The following is a 26,713-nucleotide window of genomic DNA, read 5'->3' as shown; positions in this document are numbered from 1 at the left end:
TGTCTGTGGTGGTATTGTTTTCCCTTTTTATTCATCTTTAACCAGAGTTAGATTTGTCTATTTCAAGTGTTTTTCAGCAAACATGGAACATTCATATGTATGTTTCTTTCACTCTTATCCTTGTTGTACTTAGACATGGATGGAAGAACAGTATATAGTTTCGTATACCACTGTCAGTTTTTAGCAAAGTTTGATCAGGTTCTCTCTTCTTGAGGAATTGTTCTTCTTCTACCATGGCTATTAGTGTACAATTTATAAATTTGAGAAACTTCTTAAATCAAGATTTATCCTATCAATACCCCCACCTAGTAATTATTAGCAAAGACTTATGGACTAAATTACTAGTGCACATTTCTTGCTACATTTTAATACTTACTTGTTGTTTAATTGTTTTCTATACTTGAAGCTTTCCCCAGTCTGTTGAAGGTAGTGTGGTGTGGTGAATTATATATGTGGTATGGGGAATTAAGACAGTTGCATAAAATGTCAGGATATACACTGATTACTTCACTATATAGAGAAAATAACTGAATGTAGAGAGAAAGATTATTGCCAGAAAATGTCTTTACTGCAGTAATCTTTGTCTTTTTGATTCATCTATAATAAAATGTGTTTGCATTAGTGTTTCCAAAAATTATGACAGTTATAACATTTTTTCTCCATCTTTGGGCTAATGGGCATAGATTTTAGCAGAACAGTATGATGATGTAAGATTCTAGGATTAATGCTTATCTAACTTTTACACATGAACAATAGATTATCAATACTGAAGTTATTTAAGTAAAAGTTTTGTATAGGTACTAAATTTTCATCTATTCCCTTGCTTTTGTGATTTCTCTTTTTATTTCTATTTTTTTTCTGCTTTTAGATATTCCTGTCTGTAATTTCAGAAATATATTTAATCTAGTATTTTTATATATATTTAGAGTGTCAGGGGAAATTGTGTTCTTGTTGACATTTACACTATCATCCTTGCTGGAAATCGTCAAAATATCAGCTCAAGATGACTAATAGCAAGTATACTAGCATTTTTGGTGTAATATATCTTCAGAAATCTCTGCTACATATCATAGTGTTCAAAATTTTTAGCAGACATATAGCATACTTTTCAAATTACTTTCAATGATACACTTCAATATTAATAAATGTGTATTTAAAATGTGCATTTCACAACTACCTGTCACCATACATGGTTTGGATTGACAATAAAGTTCATAAAACTCAGAAAACTTTCATCTAGAACTGCATTTCCTCAGTGTACAGACAGATATAGGTAATGGAAATCAGTATACAATGTATCTTCATGCTTAAGTGCCCAGTAATGGTCCAAGAGCAGTTTCCTAGCTTTCCAAATTTTGCAGTTCGTAATGGTACCCCACTCCAGTACTCTTGCCTGGAAAATCCCATGGACGGGGGAACCTGGTAGGCTGCAGTCCATGGGGTTGCTAAGAGTCGGACACGACTGAGCGACTTCACTTTCTCTTTTCACTTTCATGAATTGGAGAAGGAAATGGCAACCCACTCCAGTGTTCTTGCCTGGAGAATCCCAGGGACGGGGAGCCTGGTAGGCTGCCGTCTATGGGGTCGCACAGAGTCGGACACGACTGAAGCGACTTAGCAGCAGCAGCAGCAGCAGCAGCAACAAGGCCTGTTACAAGAAACAAAAAATCAGTATTTGTGAAAACTTAGCCATTATGCAAGCTTGCTTGGGGTGATCAACCTCACCTTGGAGTCAAAAATCCAGATGTTCAGCTTTGTGGTAGCTGAACTTAAAGAAAACAAAACTATAAAGTCAGCCAAACCCAAACGATTATAGATTTTGCTGGTGAATTTCATCTATTTCTTCTGCTGCTGCTGCTGCTGCTAAGTCGCTTCAGTCGTGTCTGATTCTGTGTGACCCCATAGACGGCAGCCCACCAGGCACCGCCGTCCCTGGGATTCTCCAGGCAGGAACACTGGAGTGGGTTGCCATCTCCTCCTCCAATGCATGAAAGTGAAAAGTGAAAGTGAAGTCGCTCAGTCGTGTCTGACTCTTACTAGCACTTCACAATTATTTCAAAGACTTATTCCATGTCTGCTTCAAAAATCTTCCAGAGTTATCCTTAAGAAATTATTTCTTCTATGTTTCTATGACTCTATTTCCTTGCTTACCTTCATAGTTTTCATTTAGATCACATCGATTGAAATATTTGAATATTATTCTCCTTAATAGGGGAAATTCCACACAGCTTGTGTAGACATGGGATAGTTTAAAAAACTAAATCCAGTAATACAAAATGATGTGGTAAGAGGAATAGTGAAGTAAATGAAGTCATTAGAATAAGTGAAGGGCCTTATGAAACAGACTCAGATTTCTTTTTCTATGGGTTTCCCCCAAGAACAGATGAATCTCCAACACAGGGTCAGTAAATCTTTTATTTTTTATGATGCGCACCCTGTTAGAGGCTTGTTCAACATACAAATCATTAGGACTCTATGCATCACATTATTTAAAATAGTTTTAAAATCACTGTGGAAGTCCTTTTAGGAAAAAGTCCTCAAATTCATAGGCGTATTTCTTATTTATTTAATTTTAACCATTGATGAGTTCTACCAAAAGGTCAGTTAATAGTATAGCAGATATTCAGTAAAACAATGAGATCAATTGGTTTAAAATTTACACTCAAGAATCTCATCTAAAATATTATTTGTCCTTCCTTGCTTTTCAATATTAATGCTTTAATCTATTTCGCAGATAAGATATCTTTCTCCTTAAAAAGTAACTTGATGACTCCTTCCCGGATCTGCTTGGTCTTGACTCCATATACAATTGGGTTCAGGGTAGGAGGCAACATCAAATAGAGATTAGCAATTATGATATGGACATGAGGAGGAATGCTTTTTTCCCCAAAGCGGTGAGTAAAAATGGTGAATAAGGCTGGAACGTATGTAATGACAATAGCACATATGTGAGACGTACAGGTGCTGAAGGCTTTGTGACGAGCATCTGCAGAAGACAGACTCACCACTGCTCGCAAGATCATAGTGTAAGACATAGAAATACAGAAAATATCAAAGCCCCCAATCAGGAGGGCTGCCAAGAGACCATAGATGGCGTTGACCTTGACTTTGCCACAGGACACCTTGGCCACAGACATGTGGTCACAGTACGTGTGGGGAATGAAGTTGCCTCGACAATAGGGCAGGCGCTTGGTAAGGAAAGTGAATGGAAAGATGAGCATCACACCCCTCAGCAGAGTGGCAAGACCAGCCTTGGCAATGACAGCACTGGTGAGGATGGTGGCATAGCGTAAGGGGTAGCAGATGGCCACATAGCGGTCCAGCGCCATGAGCATGAGCACCCCAGACTCCATCCCAGTCAACATGTGGACAAAAAACATCTGAGCCAGGCAGCCATTGAAGTCAATCTCCTTCAGGTTGAACCAGAATATGCACAGCATGTTGGGTACCGTGGTGGTGCACAGGGTGACATCTGTGAAGGAGAGCAGGGCCAGAAAGTAGTACATGGGGTGATGCAGGGCCTCCTCATGGCCGATGAGGTAGATGAGTCCACAGTTGCCCACAACAGCAATGATGTACATGAAGCAGAATGGCAGGGAGATCCAGATGTGTGTGCTTTCCAGCCCAGGAACACCATTCAGGATAAAGAATCCTGGTGTCATGCTGGAGATATTGGCTCCAGACATAATGCTGGACATGTGGGGGACATTTTATATTCTTTGTCCGCAATTGCTCTCTGTATAGGAGATAGAGGTGGGGTTAGAGACCAAATATAAGAATGGTTTGTAGAACGATAACAATGAAAGCCATGAACATTCATCTTGTTAGGATAATCAGGATGGTTTTTTATTTCCCAGCTCTAGCAAAAGAATCTTTGAACGATGTTATCTAAAAGTAAATAGTAGAGTCTTACTTTGTTTAATGTGCAGCAGCAAACTTTCTGCTTAAGAAAGTTAGAAAGGATACTTTCTACTATCCTTACTGTCTCTGTCTCTTACAGCTCTTGCCTTGAAGATTATGAGGAAAGCAAGTTATATATGCAAAATTGTTCTGGATATCTTGCTAATGATAACATACTGTAGAAACTCAATAACATTTTTGAAGCAGTAAGGATTTAATATTATTGGCATTCAATCTCTGATGCCAATATCATGCTTTTCCATGTTGTGAAAATTCAGGTGTTATTGAGAAGGAAAAAAAAAAGTATTTACATTTCTAAATCATTAAAAAGTTTTATGGCATTTTGGTAAAATTTAAAAAAAATTTTTGAATTCATTCAGATACAGAATTCTTTTCATTTGGCTTCTCTGTCTTTCTACCTAAAATAATTTCTTTATTTTTAAAACAAACTAACACTCAAGAAACCCTTGAATTTCTGAAGATTATTGATTGCCTATACTGCTGTAATTTAAACAATATTTCATTATAATTGTACAGGTAATCAGTACAACAGACAATACCATATCTTTGGATTGTTAATTCTTGTAGGGCAGTAGAAATGACTGAAAGATATTTGAAGAAATTTATAGATTCAGGGATATTTGAGTAAAATGAAGGTTCCAAATGGTTAAAATTCTTCTTTTATTCGAAAAAATAAAATGATGCTTAAGCTGTGGCATAAACCTGAGTTCTCATGCAGCAAAGTCAGTGTCAAACACACCCATCATTCAGCAGACTTAAGTAGATACTTGTAGTGTGATGGCATGTATTACATGGCAGTGAAGCCATAAGGTACAGATTCTTTTCACCTAAATATTCAAGAAATTACCATTATGTCTACTTCTACTGACCAGACTACCTAGAAACCACCATAGAAAGAAGAAATACAAAGGAATACAAGTTTCAGAGGCTCATGGTCTCTGCTTCCTAAGCTGACTTCATCTTGTGTGAACCATCTCTTCTAATAAAAAAGGCTCTCCCAAACTTCTCCTGAAATGTCACCACCTGGAGAAACTATCATTTTATGGACCTGGATTAGAAACACTTAAAGATAAAAATCTCCAGTGTCCACCATCTTTTATGTATACACCATGAGGAAATGAATAAAGTGGAAATGAGGTTAAGTCTAGCCACCCATAAAGACAAAAAACCATTGTCTCTTAAGAAGTGAAAGGGAAAGAGAAATACATTGCTTCTTGCTAATGTTGTCTTTTGGTAATTGTGCCTATATTCTTAGCCATTGTATTATTATCCAGGAATATCTCTATCTTTTTCAAATGGCTATTTTTAAAAATTACCCAAACTTACCTCAGTGTTAGGCACAAACAAGTTCTTATTCATGGCTGAGAATCCTTAGGCGTTTTTCAAAATCTGGGCTGGCATCTTCTTACATAGGAATTTTAGTTTCCCTGGAGAATCTTCAGCAAGGTATCCCAGGTGATTGACTCTCCACAATTAGATGTCTCAGAAGAATCTGTATGAAAGAGAAAGAACTTTGGGCTTATGGTACTAGATAGGCATTTAGAAACTTTTGAATAGAAAAAGGAACAACAAAAGCAAAAACATATTAAAGTTTAATGCTTTATTCCCAAGTGAGAAATATGACCACCAAGACTGGTGGAGACAAATATCATTTAAAAGTTTCTTATCTTATTGCAAAATAAATACATTTTTTTAATGTAGAAAAAATCTAAAAAGAAACTATAGAAAAGCATAATAAAAACTAGGAAAATCACTTGTTATTCTAATGAAGCAATAACCATTTTAAAATGCTTTATCTGTTTGTCCAATAATTTTGGATTACTAATGTATAATATTCTCTTTCATATAAACTTCATACTGTATGAAGTTTTGCACATTTTCCCCTATTTAATATAATGTACATTTCCCATGTCATTCTATACGCCTTGCAGTTGAAAGTTTAGAGCTAAACTTTTCATTCAATAGTTGAAGCAAAATTAAACATTTTATTACTCTTGAATATTTAAATTGTTTCTAATTTTTGCTATCAAAGAGAATTATTTTATAGATATCCTAATCTGTTTGTACTATTGATTTTCCCCTCTTAGAATTATTAGAAATAGATTTGAAATTTGTGGAAAAAGAGGCATCGACAATTCAATTATGTTGATAAAAGTTGGAAAAATTCATCTTCGTAAAAAAATCATCTTCATATGGGATTTTCACTCCCATACACTATTAGTATGCTATCCATCTAAAATATTAGCTATCATATGCTTGCTCTCTTTTCCCCAACTGAATTTGTTATTTAGCTTGATATTTTGATATTTTAGTTTGACTTAAAATCAACTTTGTTAGTAGGGCCTATGAACATTCTTTCCAAGTGTTTTTTGGTCAGTTGTTTTTCTAATATTTGGATTATTCATGCTTCTCCTTATCCATCCCAGTAGAGGTGTTAGCTTTGATTTTATTGCTTTCTGGGAACTTTCAGTACTAAAATATGAACACATCTGTCATAGTTTGCAACCATTTTCAAAGGTAGTATTGTTACTAAACTGAACTGGAATCCACTTGCCAGATGCACAGCAAATCAATCTACTGACACCAACTTGTGGTGAGGGGAAGTATAGCATTTATCGCAGGGCACCAAGCAGGGAAAAGAGGAAGATGGTAAAGAACCTGCCTGTCAATGTTGGAGATGTAAGAGACACAGATTCAGTCCCTAGGTCTGGAAGATCCCCTGGAGGAGGGCATGGCAATCCACTCTAGTAGTTTTGCCTGGAGAGTCTCATGGACATAAGAGCCTGGCGGGTTGTAGTCCATAGGGTCACAAAGAGTCAGATACTACTGTAACAACTTAGCACACACACATGAGTGCATGCTCAAAAGATCCAAACCCCTCGTGTCTTTTAAGGAAGGGTTTTCAAAGACAGTGAGAAGAATAGAATCATAAGATGTGTGATCAGTTTTGCACAAATCTCTAATTGTTGGTGAGGATATATCAAGGTGAAGTTTCAGGAATCAACATCAACAGTCTTCTGACTACAACCAGTCTGGTGTCTGTGTGATTGTGGTGAGCAGTCTCCTTTGGTGGGGCTCTGGTTTTTGCAAAACAACTGAGGAATGCACATGAGCCCTTTACCTATATCTTCCAAAAGGAACTGGGAGTTCTTTATGGCTGACATTGTTTAAGTTATTATTACTTTTCTTGTCTGACTGCTTTTACTTTGTACTTTGCCTCTACATTCCCTCACTTCTCTAATGTTAATTCCTTGGGCTTTCTCTTTGGAATTTGGAGAAGGACTAGGAGACTAAAGCTTTTTCTATAAACAAGAAGCAGGGGAACACAGAGGGGTCTTGTCACCAAGAAGGTTCCTTGGGGTCCTGCCCAGTTTCAATTCCCTCTTTTCTTTGATACTCCTCCATCCTGAAGGGGACAGGGGTGACGATGGCTCTGGCTACTTTCTGATGGATGGGGGCAGCATCAATTTTTCAGGATTAGAGAAGTGATAATCATAGACTTTCATTTGAAGGAATTCTCAAGTCCTAGGCTTGGCATCAACATTTTGCATTAGGAAGACATTACTCCTTTGTGACTGCCTGTCAAGGCACCTAGACAATCATATGAACATTAGTAGATGTATTACAATGAAGATGATGATCAAGACGCATCTTTGTAGAATTCCTGAGAAAACCCTCCCATCCCAGACAGCAACCAGGAAAATAAATCTTGGAGTGGGTCCTCTTTTTATTCATTTTGTAACCAAGTGGCCTTTTGAAATAATCTATTCATTAGGCTTTCAACTTCTCCTGAGGTATTTGTATATGTACAGCCTGTGGCGAGTACACATACCCCTCTGTGTTTGGTCAAAATGAAATCCAAGGAAATTCTGTTATCAAAGACCACCAGAACCAAAGAATCTAGAAATACATGTTGGGGCATGATGTTTTTTGGGCAATCTGTCCAATTGTAATAGACGGGTTGCTTATCATATCTACTGATATATTGACATAGACTCTAGCAGTTGTGATGAGGATACCAAGAATACTTTGTCCTACTATCCTACCAACATCTTCTTAAGGTGTATTCTATTTCTAGGAAGAGATGTAAGGCTTTCTGAGCTGTGCACACACACACACACAAAGAGTTAGAAAATATTCAGTATAAGCAGGACCCTTCATGAGGTTCGTGACATTGTACAGGAGACAGGGATCAAGACCATCCCCATGGAAAAGAAATGCAAAAAAGCAAAATGGCTGTCTGGGGAGGCCTTACAAATACTGTTGGAAAAAAGAGAAGTGAAAAGCAAAGGAGAAAAGGAAAGATATAAACATCTGAATGCAGAGTTCCAAAGAATAGTAAGAAGAGATAAGAAAGCCTTTTCAGAGATCAATGCAAAGAAATAGAGGAAAACAACAGAATGGGAAAGACTAGAGATCTCTTCAAGAAAATCAGAGATACCAAAGGAACATTTCATGCAAAGATGGGCTCGATAAAGGACAGAAATCGTATGGACCTAACAGAAGCAGAAGATATTAAGAAGAGATGGCAAGAATACACAGAAGAACTATACAAAAAAGATCTTCACAATCCAGATAAACATGATGGTGTGATCACTGTCCTAGAGCCAGACATCCTGGAATGTGAAGTCAAGTGGGCCTTAGAAAGCATCACTACGAACAAAACTAGTGGAGGTGACAGAATTCCAGTTGAGCTATTCCAAATCCTGAAAGATGATGCTGTGAAAGTGCTGCACTCAATATGCCAGCAAATTTGGAAGACTCAGCAGTGGCCACAGGACTGGAAAAGGTCAGTTTTCATTCCAATCCCAAAGAAAGGCAATGCCAAAGAATGCTCAAACTACCACACAATTGCACTCATCTCACAAGCTAGTAAAGTAATGCTCAAAATTCTCCAAGCCAGGCTTCAGCAATATGTGAACCGTGAACTTCCTAATGTTCAAGCTGGTTTTAGAAAAGGCAGAGGAACCAGAGATCAAATTGCCAATATCCGCTGGATCACGGAAAAAGCAAGAGAGTTCCAGAAAAGCATCTATTTCTGCTTTATTGACTATGCCAAAGCCTTTGACTGTGTGGATCACAATAAACTGTGGAAAATTCTGAAAGAGATGGAAATACCAGACCACCTGATCTGCCTCTTGAGAAATTTGTATGCAGGTCAGGAAGCAACAGTTAGAACTGTACATGGAACAACAGACTGTTTCCAAATAGGAAAAGGAGTTCATCAAGGCTGTATATTGTCACCCTGCTTATTTAACTTCTATGCAGAGTACATCATGAGAAAAGCTGGACTGGAAGAAACACAAGCTGGAATCAAGACTGCCGGGAGAAATATCAATAACCTCAGATATGCAGAGGACACCATCCTTATGGCAGAAAGTGAAGAGGAACTCAAAAGCCTCTTGATGAAGGTAAAAGTGGAGAGTGAAAAAGTTGGCTTAAAGCTCAACATCCAGAAAAGGAAGATAATGGCATCCGGTCCCATCACTTCATGGGAAATAGATGGGGAAACAGTGGAAACAATGGCACACTTTATTTTTCTGGGCTCCAAAATCACTGCCGATGGTGACTGCAGCCATGAAATTAAAAGATGCTTACTCCTTGGAAGGAAAGTTATGACCAACCTAGATAACATATTCAAAAGCAGAGACATTACTTTGCAAACAAAGGTTCGTCTAGTCAAGGCTATGGTTTTTCCTGTGGTCATGTATGGATGTGAGAGTTGGACTGTGAAGAAGGCTGAGCGCTGAAGAATTGATGCTTTTGAACTGTGGTGTAGGAGAAGACTCTTGAGAGTCTCTTGGACTGCAAGGAGATCCAACCAGTCCATTCTGAAGGAGGTCAGCCCTGGGATTTCTTTGGAAGGAATGATTCTAAAGCTGAAACTCCAGTACTTTGGCCACCTCATGCGAAGAGTTGACTCATTGGAAAAGACTTTGATTCAGGGAGGGATTGGGGGCAAGAGGAGAAGGGGACGACAGAGGATGAGATGGCTGGATGGCATCACTGACTCGATGGACGTGAGTCTGAGTGAACTCCGGGAGTTGGTGATGGACAGGGAGGCCTGGCATGCTGTGATTCATGGGGTCGCAAAGAGTCGGACATGACTGAGTGACTCATCTGATCTGATCTGATCGTGTTGCCAGCTCTCCAGCCCATAGTATAACTACCCTCATGTCAAAGGGTCACTTCCTATACCACAGACAAAAATATAACTGGCCAGGGGCCGCAAGTTTTCCTTACCATTGTGGTATCATTAATGTCTTCATTTTTAGAAAGTACAAAGATTGCCTTATGAAGCCAAATTTTCCATATTCCATTTACATGATATCCAATCTGTGTGACTTTCATGTATTACCTATTGACATTTATACTTTTTGTACATGGATCAGTTGTACATTAGGGGTAGGTGGCACATTTTTTCATGTGAAATGCAGGGGATTGCAAGGGATGGATAATCACCTTTTCTTCAATGGAGATTATTTCAGATAAGTTGAGAGAGGGGACCAGACATTCTGAAGTTCCCTGGTTAATTAAAACTGGAAAGAGAATTTTCAAGGAAGAAGATTATAAGAAGTCTTGAGCTCTAACACTGCATCAAAATTGACTATTGGGACCACTGCAGGGAGATACTGCCTATGGAAGGCAGGAGAATTCTATGTTAAATCCAACAATCACTTCAACTTTCCCCTCTGGCTAGGCTTTGTGGCAGTTTGATTTAAAATATCAATATTTTCCTTCTAGGAAGTGGCAGACCAAGTGGGTTAAGACAGAAAATGGAGAGAAAAGGCCATCATCATTTTAATAGCAACTTCCAAAGTTATCTAACAGATCTGGCTAGGTACCAAACATTTCTAAGAAAATTAGATAGGCCCATAGTCAAGTAAGGGAATACCGATAGGTCAGAAAAATGCTCCAGTCAATCACAGATGTTACTATGAAAAGCCGTAATCAATACACTAGTTATTTAAGATACTTAAAAATTTTTCAAGGAAGGTAAACTCCCAAACTCATTCTATGAGGCCACCATCACCCTAATACCAAAACCTGACAAGGATGCCACAAAAAAAGAAAACTACAGGCCAATATCACTGATGAACATAGATGCAAAAATCCTTAACAAAATTCTAGCAATCAGAATCCAACAATACATTAAAAAGATCATACACCATGACCAGGTGGGCTTTATCACAGGGATGAAAGGATTCTTCAATATCCACAAATCAATCAGTGTTATACACCACATTAACAAATTGAAAAACAAAAACCATATGATTATCTCAACAGATGCAGAGAAAGCCTTTGACAAAATTCAACATCCATTTATGATAAGAACTCTCCAGAAAGCAGGAATAGAAGGAACATACCTCAACATAATAAAGCTATAGATGACAAACCCACAGCAAACATTATCCTCAATGGTGAAAAATTGAAAGCATTTCCTCTAAAGTCAGGAACAAGACAACGGTGCCCACTTTCACCATTACTATTCAACATAGTTTTGGAAGTTTTGGCCACAGCAATCAGAGCAGAAAAAGAAATAAAAGGAATCCAAATTGGAAAAGAAGAAGTAAAACTCTCACCGTTTGCAGATGACATGATCGTTTACATAGAAAACCTTAAAGACTCCACCAGAAAATTACTAGAACTAGTCAATGATTATAGTAAAGTTGCAGGATATAAAATCAATACACAGAAATCCCTTGCATTCCTATACACTAATAATGAGAAAACTGAAAGAGAAATTAAGGAAACAATTCCATTCACCATTACAACGGAAAGAATAAAATACTTAGGAATATATCTACCTAAAGAAACTAAAGACCTATATATAGACAACTATAAAACACTGGTGAAAGAAATCAAAGAGGACACTAATAGATGGAGAAATATACCATGTTCATGGATTGGAAGAATCAATATAGTGAAAATGAGTATACTACCCAAAGCAATTTATAGATTCAATGCAATCCCTATCAAGCTACCAACGGTATTCTTCACAGAGCTAGAACAAATAATTTCACAATTTGTATGGAAATACAAAAAACCTCGAATAGCCAAAGCGATCTTGAGAAAGAAGAATGGAACTGGAAAATCACCTACCTGACTTCAGGATCTACTACAAAGCCACAGTCATCAAGACAGTATGGTACTGGCACAAAGACAGAAATATAGATCAATGGAACAAAATAGAAAGCCCAGAGATAAATCCACGCACATATGGACACCTAATCTTTGACAAAGGAGGCAAGAATATACAATGGATTAAAGACAATCTCTTTAACAAGTGGTGCTGGGAAAACTGGTCAACCACTTGTAAAAGAATGAAACTAGAACACTTTCTAACACCATACACAAAAATAAACTCAAAATGGATTAAAGATCTCAATGTAAGACCAGAAACTATAAAACACCTAGAGGAGAACATAGGCAAAACACTCTCCGACATACATCACAGCAGGATCCTCTATGACCCACCTCCCAGAATACTGGAAATAAAAGCAAAAATAAACAAATGGGACCTAATTAAACTTGAAAGCTTCTGCACAACAAAGGAAACTATTAGCAAGGTGAAAAGACAGCCTTCAGAATAGGAGAAAATAATAGCAATTGAAGCAACTGACAAACAACTAATTTCAAAAATATACAAGCAACTCCTACAGCTCAACTCCAGAAAAATAAATGACCCAACCAAAAAAAGGGTCAAAGAACTAAATAGACATTTTCCCAAAGAAGACATACAGATGGCTAACAAACACATGAAAAGATGCTCAACATCACTCATTATCAGAGAAATGCAAATCAAAACCACTATGAGGTACCATTTCATGCCAGTCAGAATGGCTACGATCCAAAAGTCTACAAGCAATAAATGCTGGAGAGGGTGTGGAGAAAAGGGAACTCTCTTACACTGTTGGTGGGAATGCAAACTAGTACAGCCGCTATGGAGACCAGTGTGGAAATTCCTTAAAAAACTGGAAATAGAACTGCCTTATGATCCAGCAATCCCACTGCTGGGCATACACACTGAGGAAACCAGAAGGGAAAGAGACACGTGTACCCCAATGTTCATCGCAGCACTGTTTATAATAGCCAGGACATGGAAGCAACCTAGATGCCCATCAGCAGATGAATGGATAAGAAAGCAGTGGTACATATACACAATGGCGTATTACTCAGCCATTAAAAAGAATACATTTGAATCAGTTCTAATGAGATGGATAAAACTGGAACCTATTATACAGAGTGAAGTAAGCCAGAAATAAAAACACCAATACAGATATACTAACACATATATATGGAATTTAGAAAGATGGTAACAATAACCCTGTATACGAGACAGCAAAAGAGACACTGATGTATGGATCAGTCTTATGGACTCTGTGGGAGAGAGAGAGGGTTGGGAGATTTGGGAGAATAGCATTGAAACATGTATAATATCATGTATGAAACGAGTTGCCAGTCCAGGTTTGATGCACGATACTGGATGCTTGGGGCTGGTGCACTGGGACGACCCAGAGGGAGGGTGGGCGGGGGGAGGTGGGAGGAGGGTTCAGGATGGGGAACACATGTATACCTGTGGCGGATTCATTTCAATATTTGGCAAAACTAATACAATATTGTAAAGTTTAAAAATAAAATAAAATTAAAAAAAAATTTTTTTTTCAGTCTGAGTCCTAGTCCAGGTTCACAAGACTATCAATTTTGAGCCAGTGTGATGGCCATTTCTCCAGTACTTGTTGAAGCCTGTGGAGCTGCAGTCCGGTCAGAAGCTGACTTTACTTAAGTGTGGTGGATCCACAGCTTAATTCCTGCTAATATGGAAGAAAAATGAGGTTTTAGCACAATCTGATAAGGTTCCACCTATCAGGTCTGGAAATGATTCTCTACATGTGTCTCTTTCCAAGTTTTAGGGGTATCCAGTCCCTAGTATAATGCAGTGAAGAGGGGCATTCAAGGAGCTTTCCTTATTAGCAAATGTATGAAGCGCATTCAGAACCACCTCCAGGTTTGTATGTATCTCACAGTGTCTAGTTTCCTACCCTCTGATCAGATGCTTGAACCCTTAAATGCTCAGAATAGGAAAAGGGTTTCTTATATGAAATTTCATAAGAACTCAGTTGGAACTTGTTTCTAGGAGCCACTCTAATTCTAAGTAGTGCAGCTAGCAGCTCTTTATACTAAGCTAAATTAGTCTCTGGACAGATTTTTGCTATGGTCTTCTTTAAAGTATGGTTCATTATCTCTGTCTTTCCAGCTGATTGAGGCCTCTATGATTCATGTAAAGTATACTTTATTTCCAGTTATTTAGATAACTCTGCTATCACATTGGCAACAAAGGCTTACTCCTGTTATCATTCTGGATTGAACCAGGGAAGTTTACCCAAATCTGAGTACTGTTTCTTTGAGCAGAGCCTTTACCCAGGTTGTGAAAGTATCCACCATCACCAGTAGATAGCAGAAATGGAAATTTCCCTTGTCTTTAGGCCAAGCTGTAGACTCTATTTGCCAGCCCTCTCCTGGTCATTCTCCTTAGCCTGGATCTTAATGCAAGGTGAGGTAACCAGGCCTTGAAGTTGCTTTCTTTTTTTTCATTGCATTTTTAAAATTAATTTAGTTGGAGGCTAATTACTTTACAATATTGTGGTGGTTTTTGCCATACATTGACATGAATCAGCCATAGGTATACATGTGTCCCCCATCCCAAACCCCCCTTCCACCTCCCTCCCCATCCCATCCCTCTGGGTTGTCCCCTGCACCAGCTTTGAGTGCCCTGTTTCATGCATTGAATGTGGACTGGTCATCTATTTCACATATGATAGCATACATATGTTGAACTTGCTTGTTTGCATAGATCATGCATTTTTGTACCACCTTCTGAATTGTTTTGTTCAATACAATGTTGAATCCACTGGAGAGTATTCTAATTTCTTTATCTCTGTACATCTACACATGTGACAAGTTACACGTGATTGGTTAAAGTGTTCTTAAGAGTATGTAGGAGCAAGATAACTTTCACTACATTTGGTATCATCTTGCAATTTCATTCCCCTAACTTTCCCTTGGTAATAATATTCCGTAGATGAACAGGAAATGTGATTTAAATAAATTGAAATATGACTGGGAGTTGCTTGTACGCAATTCCTTGGTTCTAGATCTAATCAAATTGTGTGAGGTTGATGTGGAAAGATTGGACCATTGCCCTGAGGTCTGCCTCACAACTTGGTCTCCAGACAGGAGATGGAATTTGAAATTCATTCCACCTTTTATCTTGTCCTCACCTCTCCTCTCCTGTTCTTCCCCCTCCATCTCTAACTACCCCCTCCCATGAACGCGGAGTAGAATTTTCTTCCTTCACTCTCTGCTTTATAACAGTTTAAGAATTTGTCAATGATTCTGGCCTCCTGGCTCTAATTCAGTGGTGAGTCTTAGTTTTACCAATTATGTTGTTGTTCATTTCTTTCTGTGAAACTCATCTTTGACTTTGAAATGGGGAAGATGATATAAAATTAATTGGAAATTGTTACTTGAGTGTGTCAAAGTTTTTATTCACTACATTTATTTTTCCAGGTTTTTGTGTTCTGCTCTGTGTTTATTGTGGCTGTTGCCTCTCACACACTCTTCCCACAGCATACGCCTATTCACATTATGGTATTTAAATTTAAGTATTCTGAGAGTCACCCAGCTGGCTGTTTGTATTTCTCATAAACCTCAATTATCAAATGAGAGGGACTTCCCACAGTGTGCTAGTGGTAAAGAATCCACTTGCCAATTTAGGAGACGCAAGAGATTTGGGTTTGATCCTTGGGTCAGAAAGATCCCTGTGAGTACAAAATGGCACCTCACTCCAGTATTCTTGCCTGGAAAATTATGCTATAGTTTTGAAATAAATGTTTGCATATTTTATATAAAACATCATTATAATACATGATAAAATATATGTGTTTAAAACTGACAGTAGGGAAAAGTGCTATGTTTTGGTATGGTTTAAAAGAGAATACTTTGAGTAAAATTTTCCAAATCCAAAAACACAATTTCAAGAGAGAACAACCTTACTGATTATAAGATTATAAGTAGCATTACAGAGAAGCACTTTTGTACTGATAATATGTTTTTAAAATTCAGGTTTTGCTTCAAAGCATGAAAGTTATCTTGCAAAAATATGTCAAGTGGTAAACATATTTCATAATCATTTGACTATGTATATAATATGATATAGGGCTTCCCTCGTAGCTCAGTCAGTAAAGAATCTGCCTGAAATGCAGGAGACCTGAGTTCAATTCTAGTGTCAGGAATCCCTTGTAGAAGGAAATGGCAACCCACTCCAGTATTCTTGCCTAGAGAATCCCACGGATAGAGGAGCCTGGAAGGCTACAGTCCGTAGGGTCTCAAGAGTCAGACACAACTTAGTGACTAAACCACCAATATGATATTAAAATATGTTCTTCATATTAGCAGGCTATAGAAGAATATGGGGTTCCCCAGGTAGCCCAGTGGTAAAGAATCTGCCAACCAATGCAAGAGTCCTTCTGCCAATGTAGAAGACTCAAGTGTCTTGGCTTCAATTCTTGATCTAGGAAAATCCCCTGGAGGAGGGAATGGCAACCCACTGAAGTACTCTTGGCTGGAAAATTCCATGGATGAAGGAGACTGGCAGGCTGCAGTCCATGGGATCACAGAGTTGGACATGACTGAGTACACGCAAACACGCATAGAATGTACTCTTAATCAATATCACTAATTTCTCTATTTCTTTATATGCCTCATTCTGTGCCCATTCCAGAAAGTCTAAATAAAGTTAAAGTCTGTGGGAATATAATTATTTCCTGTCATTTTTTTCTATAAAATTTACGTATCAGAGTTGAAATTTTGTGATTTTATCATAAATCTTTGAGCAGAATACTGACAGGTAATTTTTCTGACCTCATGGCTGATGAATTTTACGTTTATTCTCTTCTTTTACATACTTTTATTAATTTTTGTACTAAATACAGAATTCTATATCATAGATTATCTCACACTCAAAATGTCTTTCTCTCCAAAAAGCAATTTGATCACCCTTTCATGGATCTGCTTGGTCTTCACTCCATAGACAATTGGATTCAAGGTGGGAGGCAGCAATAGGTAGAGACTGGCTATTTAAATGTGTACATGGTGAGGTATGTTGCATCCCCCAAAGCGGTGAGTAAAGACATTGAAGAAGGCTGGGACACAGGTGATGACAATAGCACATATGTGTGATGTACAGGTGCTGAAGGCTCTGTGACGAGCACCTGCAGAGGACAGATTTCCTACAACATGGACAATCATGGTGTAAAAGAGGGAAATACAGATGATATCAGACCCTCCATTCAGTACGGCAGTTATGAGACCATAGGTGGCATTAATCTTGATATTGCCACAGGATAATTTGGCCAGAGACATATGGTCACAACGGTGTGTTGACCAAGGTTTGTCCTTGCAATAGGGAAGATGCTTGATCAGGAAAGTGAACAGTATCACCATCAACACACTTCAAGTCAAGGTGACAAGGCCAGCCTTGGTAATTGTGGTGTTGGTGAGGATGGTAGAATAGCGTAGAGGGTAGCAAATGGCCACATAGTGATCCAGAGCCATAAGCATGAGCACACCAGACTCCATGCCTGTCAGCATGTGGATGAAAAACATCTGCACAAGGCATTAAAATCAATCTCATTGAGGCTGAGCTGAAAGATACACAACATATTGGGAACAAATGAAGTGTTCTCACTAATATCTATAAGGGGCAGTAAGGCTAGGAAGTAGTACATGGGCAGATGCAGGGCTTCCTCATGGCTGATGATGTATATGAGCCCACAGTTCCCCACGACAGCAGTGATGTACATGAAGCAGAATGGCAAGGAGATCCAAATGTGTGCAGCTTCTAGCCCAGGAATCCCATTGAGGATGAAATATTTAGGTGTCAGGCTGGAGCTGTTGACTCTATGCATGATGGTCAATGACAAAGCATGTTACTTTTGGTTCTAATGAATATGTCCTGTACAAGAGACAGTAGTAGATTGTTTTCAGTCAGAGACAAAAGACAAATGAATATTTTTCACAATAAATAATACATTTCGGTGAAAATTAGCTTTTTACACCCAGATGTGTTGTTTTATCTTGCTGAGGGGACTTGAGTCTGTTACTGAATCAAAAGAACACATAGTGCAAGCATAGCAAAGACCTGGTCTTTCTTACTTTCATACCGTAAGCTCTTTCTGTATGTTCCCAGTCATATTGCCAGACCATGCACTAGTACTTGCTCCTGTCCCATTGATCAGTTTCCGGATAACGGACACTGTTTTAATAACACCGATTCTATCAACTTCTCATAAAATTTCCCTTCTTCCACAAAGTCCTTCCAGGTATGTCCACTGGATTATAGCCATTTAAATTGTGTAAGAATTTACTTATTGCACACATATATTATGAGGTGAACATAATCTCTCTACAAGTCTGGATATTCCAAGTTAGAATAATCAGGGACATAAATTTGGCAGGCTTAAAATTACATCAGATCAGATCAGATCAGTCGCTCACTCGTGTCTGACTCTTTGCGACTCCATGAATCACAGCATGCCAGGCCTCCCTGTCCATCACCAACTCCCGGAGTTCACTCAGACTCATGTCCATCGAGTCAGTGATACCATCCAGCCATCTCATCCTCTGTCGTCCCCTTCTCCTCTTGCCCCCAATCCCTCCCAGCATCAGATTCTTTCCAATGAGTCAAATCTTAGCATGAGGTGCCCAAAGTACTGGAGTTTCAGCTTCACCATCATTCCTTCCAAAGAAATCCCAGGGCTGATCTCCTTCAGAATGGACTGGTTGGATCTCCTTGCAGTCCAAGGGACTCTCAAGAGTCTTCTACAACACCACAGTTCAAAAGCATCTATTCTTCAGCACTCAGCCTTCTTCACAGTCCATTTCTCACATCCATACACGACAACAGGAAAAACCATAGCCTTGACTAGATGAACCTTTGTTGGCAAAGCAATGTCTCTGCTTTTTAATATGCTATCTAGGTTGGTCATAACTTTCCTTCCAAGGAGTAAGCGTCTTTTAATTCATGGCTGCAGTCACCATCTGCAGTGATTTTGGAGCCGCCAAAAATAAAGTCTGACACTGTTTCCACTGTTTCCTCATCTACTTCCCATGAAGTGGTGGGACCGGATGCCATGATCTTCGTTTTCTGAATATTGAGCTTTAAGCCAACTTTTTCACTCTCCACTTTCACTTTCATCAAGAGGATTTTGAGTTCCTCTTCACTTTCTGCCATAAGATGGTGTCATCTGCATATCTGAGGTTATTGTTATTTCTCCCAGCAATCTTGATTCCAGCTTGTGTTTCTTCCAGTCCAGCATTTCTCATGATGTAATGTAAAATCTCATGATTAAATGTCAAAAGAAAATCTTTCACGTTTATCAAGAAGAAGCAATTATATGTTTAAGGGAAAATGTATATGGCTGTGCATTGTACATTGCAACGTTAACTTATAAGTTGCAATGTAAAATGCACAGCCATATACATTTTCCCTTAAACATTTAATTGTTTCTTCTTGATAAATGTGAAAGATTTTCTTTTGACATTTAATCAGTGACATTTTAAGCTATAATTATTAATAGTTCTTGTGGATTCTTAAATCTCTGAGTAGGTAAAGAAGAAATATATATGTATAAATAATTATACTTAAATATTTGTATTTATAATTTTTAGCCCTTAATAAATATGAAGAAGTTCCAAAGAATAGCAAGAAGAAATAAGAAAGCCTTCTTCAGGGATCAATGCAAAGAAATAGAGGAAAACAACAGAATGGGAAAGACTAGAGATCTCTTCAAGAAAATCAGAGATACCAAAGGAACATTTCATGCAAAGATGGGCTTGATAAAGGACAAAAATGGTATGGACCTAACAGAAGCAGGAGATATTAAGAAGAGGTGGCAAGAATACACAGAAGAACTGTACAAAAAAGATCTTCACGACCCAGATAATCATGATGGTGTGATCACTGACCTAGAGCCAGACATCCTGGAATGTGAAGTCAAGTGGGCCTTAGAAAGCATCACTACGAACAAAACTAGTGGAGGTGATGGAATTCCAGTGGAGCTATTTCAAATCCTGAAAGATGATGCTGTGAAAGTGCTGCACTCAATATGCCAGCAAATTTGGAAAACTCAGCAGTGGCCACAGGACTGGAAAAGGTCAGTTTTCATTCCAATCCCAAAGAAAGGCAATGCCAAAGAGTGCTCAAACTACCACACAATTGCACTCATCTCATACGCTAGTAAAGTAATGCTCAAAATTCTCCAAGCCAGGCTTCAGCAATATGTGAACCGTGAACTTCCTGATGTTCAAGCTGGTTTTAGAAAAGGCAGAGGAACCAGAGATCAAATTGCCAATATCCGCTGGATCACGGAAAAAGCAAGAGAGTTCCAGAAAAGCATCTATTTCTGCTTTATTGACTATGCCAAAGCCTTTGACTGTGTGGATTACAATACACTGTGGAAAATTCTGAAAGAGATGGAAATACCAGACCACCTGATCTGCCTCTTGAGAAATTTGTATGCAGGTCAGGAAGCAACAGTTAGAACTGGACATGGAACAACAGACTGTTTCCAAATAGGAAAAGGAGTTCGTCAAGGCTGTATATTGTCACCCTGCTTATTTAACTTCTATGCAGAGTACATCATGAGAAAAGCTGGGCTGGAAGAAACACAAGCTGGAATCAAGATTGCCGGGAGAAATATCAATAACCTCAAATATGCAGATGACACCACCCTTATGGAAGAAAGTGAAGAGGAACTCAAAAGCCTCTTGATGAAAGTGAAAGTGGAGAGTGAAAAAGTTGGCTTAAAGCTCAATATTCAGAAAACGAAGATCATGGCATCCGGTCCCATCACTGCATGGGAAATAGATGGGGAAACAGTGGAAACAGTGTCAGACTTTATTTTTGGTGGCTCCAAAATCACTGCAGATGGTGACTGCAGCCATGAAATTAAAAGACACTTACTCCTTGGAAGGAAAGTTATGACCAACCTAGATAGCATATTAAAAAGCAGAGATATAACTTTGCCAACAAAGGTTCGTCTAGTCAAGGCTATGGTTTTTCCTGTTGTCATGTATGGATGTGAGAAATGGACTGTGAAGAAGGCTGAGCACTGAAGAATTGATGCTTTTGAACTGTGGTGTTGGAGAAGACTCTTGAGAGTCCCTTGGACTACAAGGAGATCCAACCAGTCTATTCTGAAGGAGATCAGCCCTGGGATTTCTTTGGAAGGAATGATGCTAAAGCTGAAACTCCAGTACTTTGGGTACCTCATGCGAAGAGTTGACTCATTGGAAAAGACTTTGATTCTGGGAGGGATTGGGGGCAGGAGGAAAAACGGATGACAGAGGATGAGATGGATGGAGGGCATCACTGACTCGTTGGACGTGAGTCTCAGTGAACTCCGGGAGTTGGTGATGGACAGGCAGGCTTGGTGTGCTGTGATTCATGGAGTTGCAAAGAGTTGGACACGACTGAGCGACTGAACTGAACTGAGTTATGAAGAATGATGTTTAGTGGGGTAAAATATTTATTAATCAATTTAGTTAGCTTTCCACCTCTCTTTTGTGTTCTGAGACATGGATACAGCCTGAAGGCTTTTGATTAAAATCATAAGACTTCAGGGTCTTTAAAAATTTTTTTTGCATTCTGGCTTGCTTCACTCTGTATAATAGGCTCCAGTTTCATTCGCCTCATTAGAACTGATTCAAATGTATTCTTTTTAATGGCTGAGTAATACTCCATTGTGTATATGTACCACTGCTTTCTTATCCATTCATCTGCTGATGGCATCTAGGTTGCTTCCATGTCCTGGCTATTATAAACAGTGCTGCAATGAACATTGGGGGTACACATGTCTCTTTCAGTTCTGGTTTCCTTAGTGTGTATGCCCAGCAGTGGGATTTTTGGGTCATAAGGCAGTTCTATTTCCAGTTTTTTAAGGAATCTCCACACTGTTCTCCATAGTGGCTGTACTAGTTTGCATTCCCACCAACAGTGTAAGAGGGTTCCCTTTTCTCCACACCCTTTCCAGCATTTATTGCTTGTAGACTTCTGGATCACAGCCATTCTGACTGGCGTGAAATGGTACACTAACGCATATGTATGGAATTTAGAAAGATGGTAACAATAGCCCTGTATACAAGACAACAAAAGAGACACTGATGTACAGAACAGTCTTTTGGACTCTTTGGAAGAGGGAGAGGATGGGATGATTTGGGAGAATGGCATTGAAACATGTATAATGTCATATATGAAACGAGTCACCAGTCCAGTTTCGATGCACGATACTGGATGCTTGGGGCTGGTGCACTGGGACGACCCAGAGGAATGGTACGGGGAGGGAAGTGGGAGGAGGGTTCAGGATGGGGAACACGTATATACCTGTGACTGATTCATGTTGATATTGGCAAAACCAATACAATATTGTAAAGTTAAAAAAAAGTAAAATAAAAAAATAAAATAACATCCAAAAAAAGAAAAAAAATAAAATTTTTTTTGCAAAAAATTTTTTGCTATGTTTTTAAAAGCTCTTGCTTAAGTTTGTATTAGATTATAAAATTGATTCATTCATTAAATCAGATAATATTATATGTTTTCTTTCATTAAGGATTATTATATACATATGTTCTATTATATTTTAATCTCCCCATATAATAGATGTTAAAAGTTCTAATTTTGATAGCTACCATTCTCTGTTTTTCTTTTTCTCGCTCTTTGAGATTTTGTCTAGAGGTTTCTATGTAAATATGTGTCTTTTTTAATCTTTATCTTTAATCAGTGGAAAAAATTTTAAATAATATTGGATAAATTATGTCAATACATAAAAAAGATAAAAGCAAAGTTTTTCAGAAAATAGGAACAAGTTAAAACGGAAAACTTTTAAAAGCAATTTTCTCAACTGTAAATTTTTTACTGTTCAGAAAAGTAAAATAATGGAGATTTTTTTTTTACCACAACCGGGAATGTTGTCAGCAAAATATATAGTACCACTACAATTATTATTAGTGTCATTACCATTATTTTGTTTTGTAAAATGCATGTTAGTAAAGTCATCTCTGCTGCTGCTGTTAAGTCACTTCAGTCGTGTCTGACTCTGTGCGACCCCATAGACGGCAGCCCACCAGGCTCCCTCGTCCCTGGGATTCTCCAGACAAGAACACTGGAGTGGATTGCCATTTCCTTCTCCAATGCATGAAAGTGAAAAGTGAAAGTAAAGTAGCTCAGTCATGTCCAACCCTCAGCAACTCTATGAACTGCAGTCTTCCAGGCTCCTCCGTCCATGGGATTTTCCAGGCAAGAGTACTGTAGTGGGGTGCCATTGCCTTCTCCAAAAGTCATCTCTAGTCTTCCCTTAAACCTTCAGTATCTTCACATTTCAGATCAAAGCCAACATCCTTATTTTATTTACAAAATGTTCATCGCAGCACTGTTTATAATAGCTAGGCCATGGAAGCAACCTAGATGTCCATCAGCAGATGAATGGATAAGAAAGCTGTGGTACATATAGACAATGGAGTATTACTCAGCCATTAGAAAGAATACATTTGAATCCGTTCTAATGAGGTGGATGAAACTGGAGCCGATTATACAGAGTAAGGAAGCCAGAAAGAAAAATACCAATACAGTATAGTAACACATATATATGGAATTTAGAAAGATGGTAATGATAACCCTGTATGCAAGACAGCAAAAGAGACACAGATGCATAGAACAGTCTTTTGGACTCTGTGGGAGAGGGTGGGGGATGCTTTGGGAGAATGGCATTGAAACATGTATAATATATAAGAAACGAATCGCCAGTCCAGGTTCGATGCAGGATACAGGATGCTTGGGGCTGGTGCACTGGGATGGCCCAGAGGGATGGTATGGGGAGGGAAGTGGGAGGGGGGTTCAGGATTGGGAATACGTGTACACCCGTGGCAGATTCATGTTGATGTATGGCAAAACCAATACAATATTGCAAAGTAATTAGCCTCTAATTAAAATACATAAATTTAAATTTAAAAAAAATCCTACACAATTAGGACCCCTTTAAATCTCTGAATATATCTCTCATTACTTGTATTCCTTAAATCCATCCATACTTACTGGAGGTTTCTCAAGTTCAACAAATGTGCACAATCTGGGGCGTTTCCAGTTTTCATTTTCATTGCTTGCTAAGTTCTTTCTCAGGCAATATCAGCGTATACCCTTCATAATTCCAGATCTCTGGTTACTGTCAATGCCAATCAAAGCTTTTCCTTACTTTACAGTTTAAATTTGCAATCCCCAGACCCTTGCTAATAAATGGCTTGTATTATACTTACACACCCTAAGGACATACATGGGCTTTCCAGGAAGCGCAGTGGTAAAGAATCTGCTTGCAGGAGATGCTGGAGACCCAGGTTTGATCCCTGGGTTGGAAGATCTTCTGGAGTAGGAAATGGCAATTCACTCCAGTATTCTTGCCTGGAAAATTCCATGGACAGAGGAGCCTGGGGGGCTAAGGTCCATGAGATCACAAAGAGTCGGACATAACTGAGCAACTGAGCACACAGCAGAAAGGCGTATGTTGAATATGAATATGTTGAATATGAAAAGTTATAAGAACGTAGACTTGAGTTTGATAATATTGGTCATTCATGCTGATATAAATTTTAGTTAGATAACAGGATAACTGTCATCAGATATATTCAATCAAAAGGAAAATTAGACGGTTCATGAATGTCATTGTCAGGAAGTTGGAATAGATGGTCACTGGAATTCCTTCCAACTCTTGCACTAATTTTTTTTGGCAAAGACTTCCCACTTTCTCAGTAACACTCTTACATTTATGGAGAACCAGAGGAGTTTTCCTATTACTGTACAGAAATGTGCTTACCTGTAATATTATCTCTTTGGTCCTTGTTATATTAGAATCATACAGTCTTCTTCCTCCAGTACCTAAATTATTTTTAATTCTCCCCACATTTTGCTTTCTCTTCAGGATTATTTGCAAATCCCTTTGGATTCAAATATAAAGAGATAATTTAGTCTTCCTTATTTGCCTACCCTCTGATTCAAATTCCCCATATTTAGCAATATCTATACTTCTTGTGTATTTTTTCTTGAGTCACCCAATCTCACCCTGAGTTTGGGTGGTTTGCCAGATGTTTCTAAATCTCTATTTAAAAACTTGTTCACCAAGGGCAGGTGGGGAGGAAATATGTATCTTTTAACAATATATGATAAATGTACAAATATTCTTGAACATAAAGTGAAAGTAAGACAATAAAATTTGTGCCTGATGAAAGAGGCTCCTATTCAAATAACCAAGATGTGATTAAATAACTAGAATTCTAATACACATAACTTTTTAAACAATAAAAGAATAAGATTACTTGTATAAAAAAATTGTTCAGTAATATTGTGCTGCATTAGTTTAGAAAGCCTCTATGAAACACTTACCTTAGGATTTTCCAAGGAAAAGAAAAAAATTTGTTTGTACGTTCCCAGAGAAATGTTCCCACAGGTCTCCAATGAGAAAGGAGGTAAATTTAGCTTTGTTGAAAGTAGATATACATTTAGAAAATATTTGAGCAGAGGGGAAAATCTCAATAACTACCTTTAAATTTTAACAACTTTTCTCTGATGGGGCATATGGACTGTACCTGATATTCATTGAAGTATAAACCTGGATTTATTAATATATCTGACTTCTTAGAGTGATTCAATTCCAGATTCATAACTTTGGTTATGGCTTTATCTACATAGCACTTATGGGGTTCAAAGCTTTCTAGAAAATATTGAGTGAACTATTTCAGAATTTTATGGGATAAAGACTTGTTAAAATTTATTTTATGTACTAAGGTTGTATGCTCATTTGAAACACTTACAGTCTTGTTCAGTTGTCAAGTCGTGTCCACCTCTTTGAGACCCCATGGACTGCGTGCACCACTCCAGGCTTCCCTGGCCTTCACCATCTCCTAGAGCTTCCTCAAACTGATGTCCAATGAGTCAGTCCTGCCATTCAACCATCTTATCCTCTTTCACCCCCTTCTCCTCCTGCCATCTTTAAATGCTTTTTTTTTTTCATTCCTGCTCCTCTGTGCCTCACTACAACATTCTTTAAAGTTTCAATTTCATTTAGTAGATCTTGATAAGAGAGAGATTTACTTTGAGAACTTAGGAACTGGGGAGTATATGTGCCATCTGCTCAGTTCAGTTCAGTCGCTCAGTTCGTGCCCGACTCTTTGTGACCCCAAAAATCACAGCATGCATTTATTTGATTTAAATACTACTTTACATAATGCAATCAATATTATAACTCAGCATATATCAAAGGAAGGTTTGCTTCGAGACTTTTCATGTATCATAGCTATCTGTTCTGGAATGAAGCCGTGCTTCACGAGATCTCTTATAATTGAAAACTTTCACTCTGGCCAGGAGATCTGTGGCTGAGACTTGTTTTTTTTGTTGTTGTTGTTAAACATGTTTTAGAAAGTGAATTTTTTCACTGCCAACCGAAAATCTCAATTTATGTCTGTCTGCCCCTTGTCGCTTCCTATTCTAGAAGAAAGGTATACTGTTGTGCCAGATTACTTCTTGTTTTCACCCTCCATTAGCCTGTACTTACTTCTACAAACCCCAGGTATAATATTAAATTGTTGTCATGATGTACTATGCTACATGTACCCAGAAATTCCTTCACTGTTGGGAAAATTTCAGTCTTCTGTGATTCCTTAGATTTGATCAAGATCTACTAAATGA

The 26,713-nt window shown here is 38.3% G+C and overlaps 1 protein-coding gene and 1 pseudogene across 1 annotated transcript; both read right to left on the bottom strand.

Moving 5' to 3' along the window:
• Positions 1 to 2,723: 2,723 nt before the first annotated feature.
• OR52N2G (olfactory receptor family 52 subfamily N member 2G) lies at positions 2,724 to 3,718 on the bottom strand. The gene has a single exon (XM_002693193.3). It carries the CDS (start codon positions 3,696 to 3,698, stop codon positions 2,724 to 2,726), a length of 975 nt encoding a protein of 324 aa, XP_002693239.3. The 5' UTR covers positions 3,699 to 3,718.
• Positions 16,933 to 17,891, bottom strand: OR52N22P (olfactory receptor family 52 subfamily N member 22, pseudogene; annotated as a pseudogene).

Source organism: Bos taurus, chromosome 15 (assembly GCF_002263795.3).
Source record: "Bos taurus isolate L1 Dominette 01449 registration number 42190680 breed Hereford chromosome 15, ARS-UCD2.0, whole genome shotgun sequence".
Taxonomy (NCBI): Eukaryota; Metazoa; Chordata; class Mammalia; order Artiodactyla; family Bovidae; genus Bos; species Bos taurus.
This window is presented reverse-complemented; position numbering and strand designations above follow the sequence as displayed.

What these genes read in the sequence shown, in the direction of transcription:
- OR52N2G (XM_002693193.3), bottom strand. Translation starts at nt 3,698, where the DNA reads ATGTCCAGCATTATGTCTGGAGCCAATATCTCCAGCATGACACCAGGA.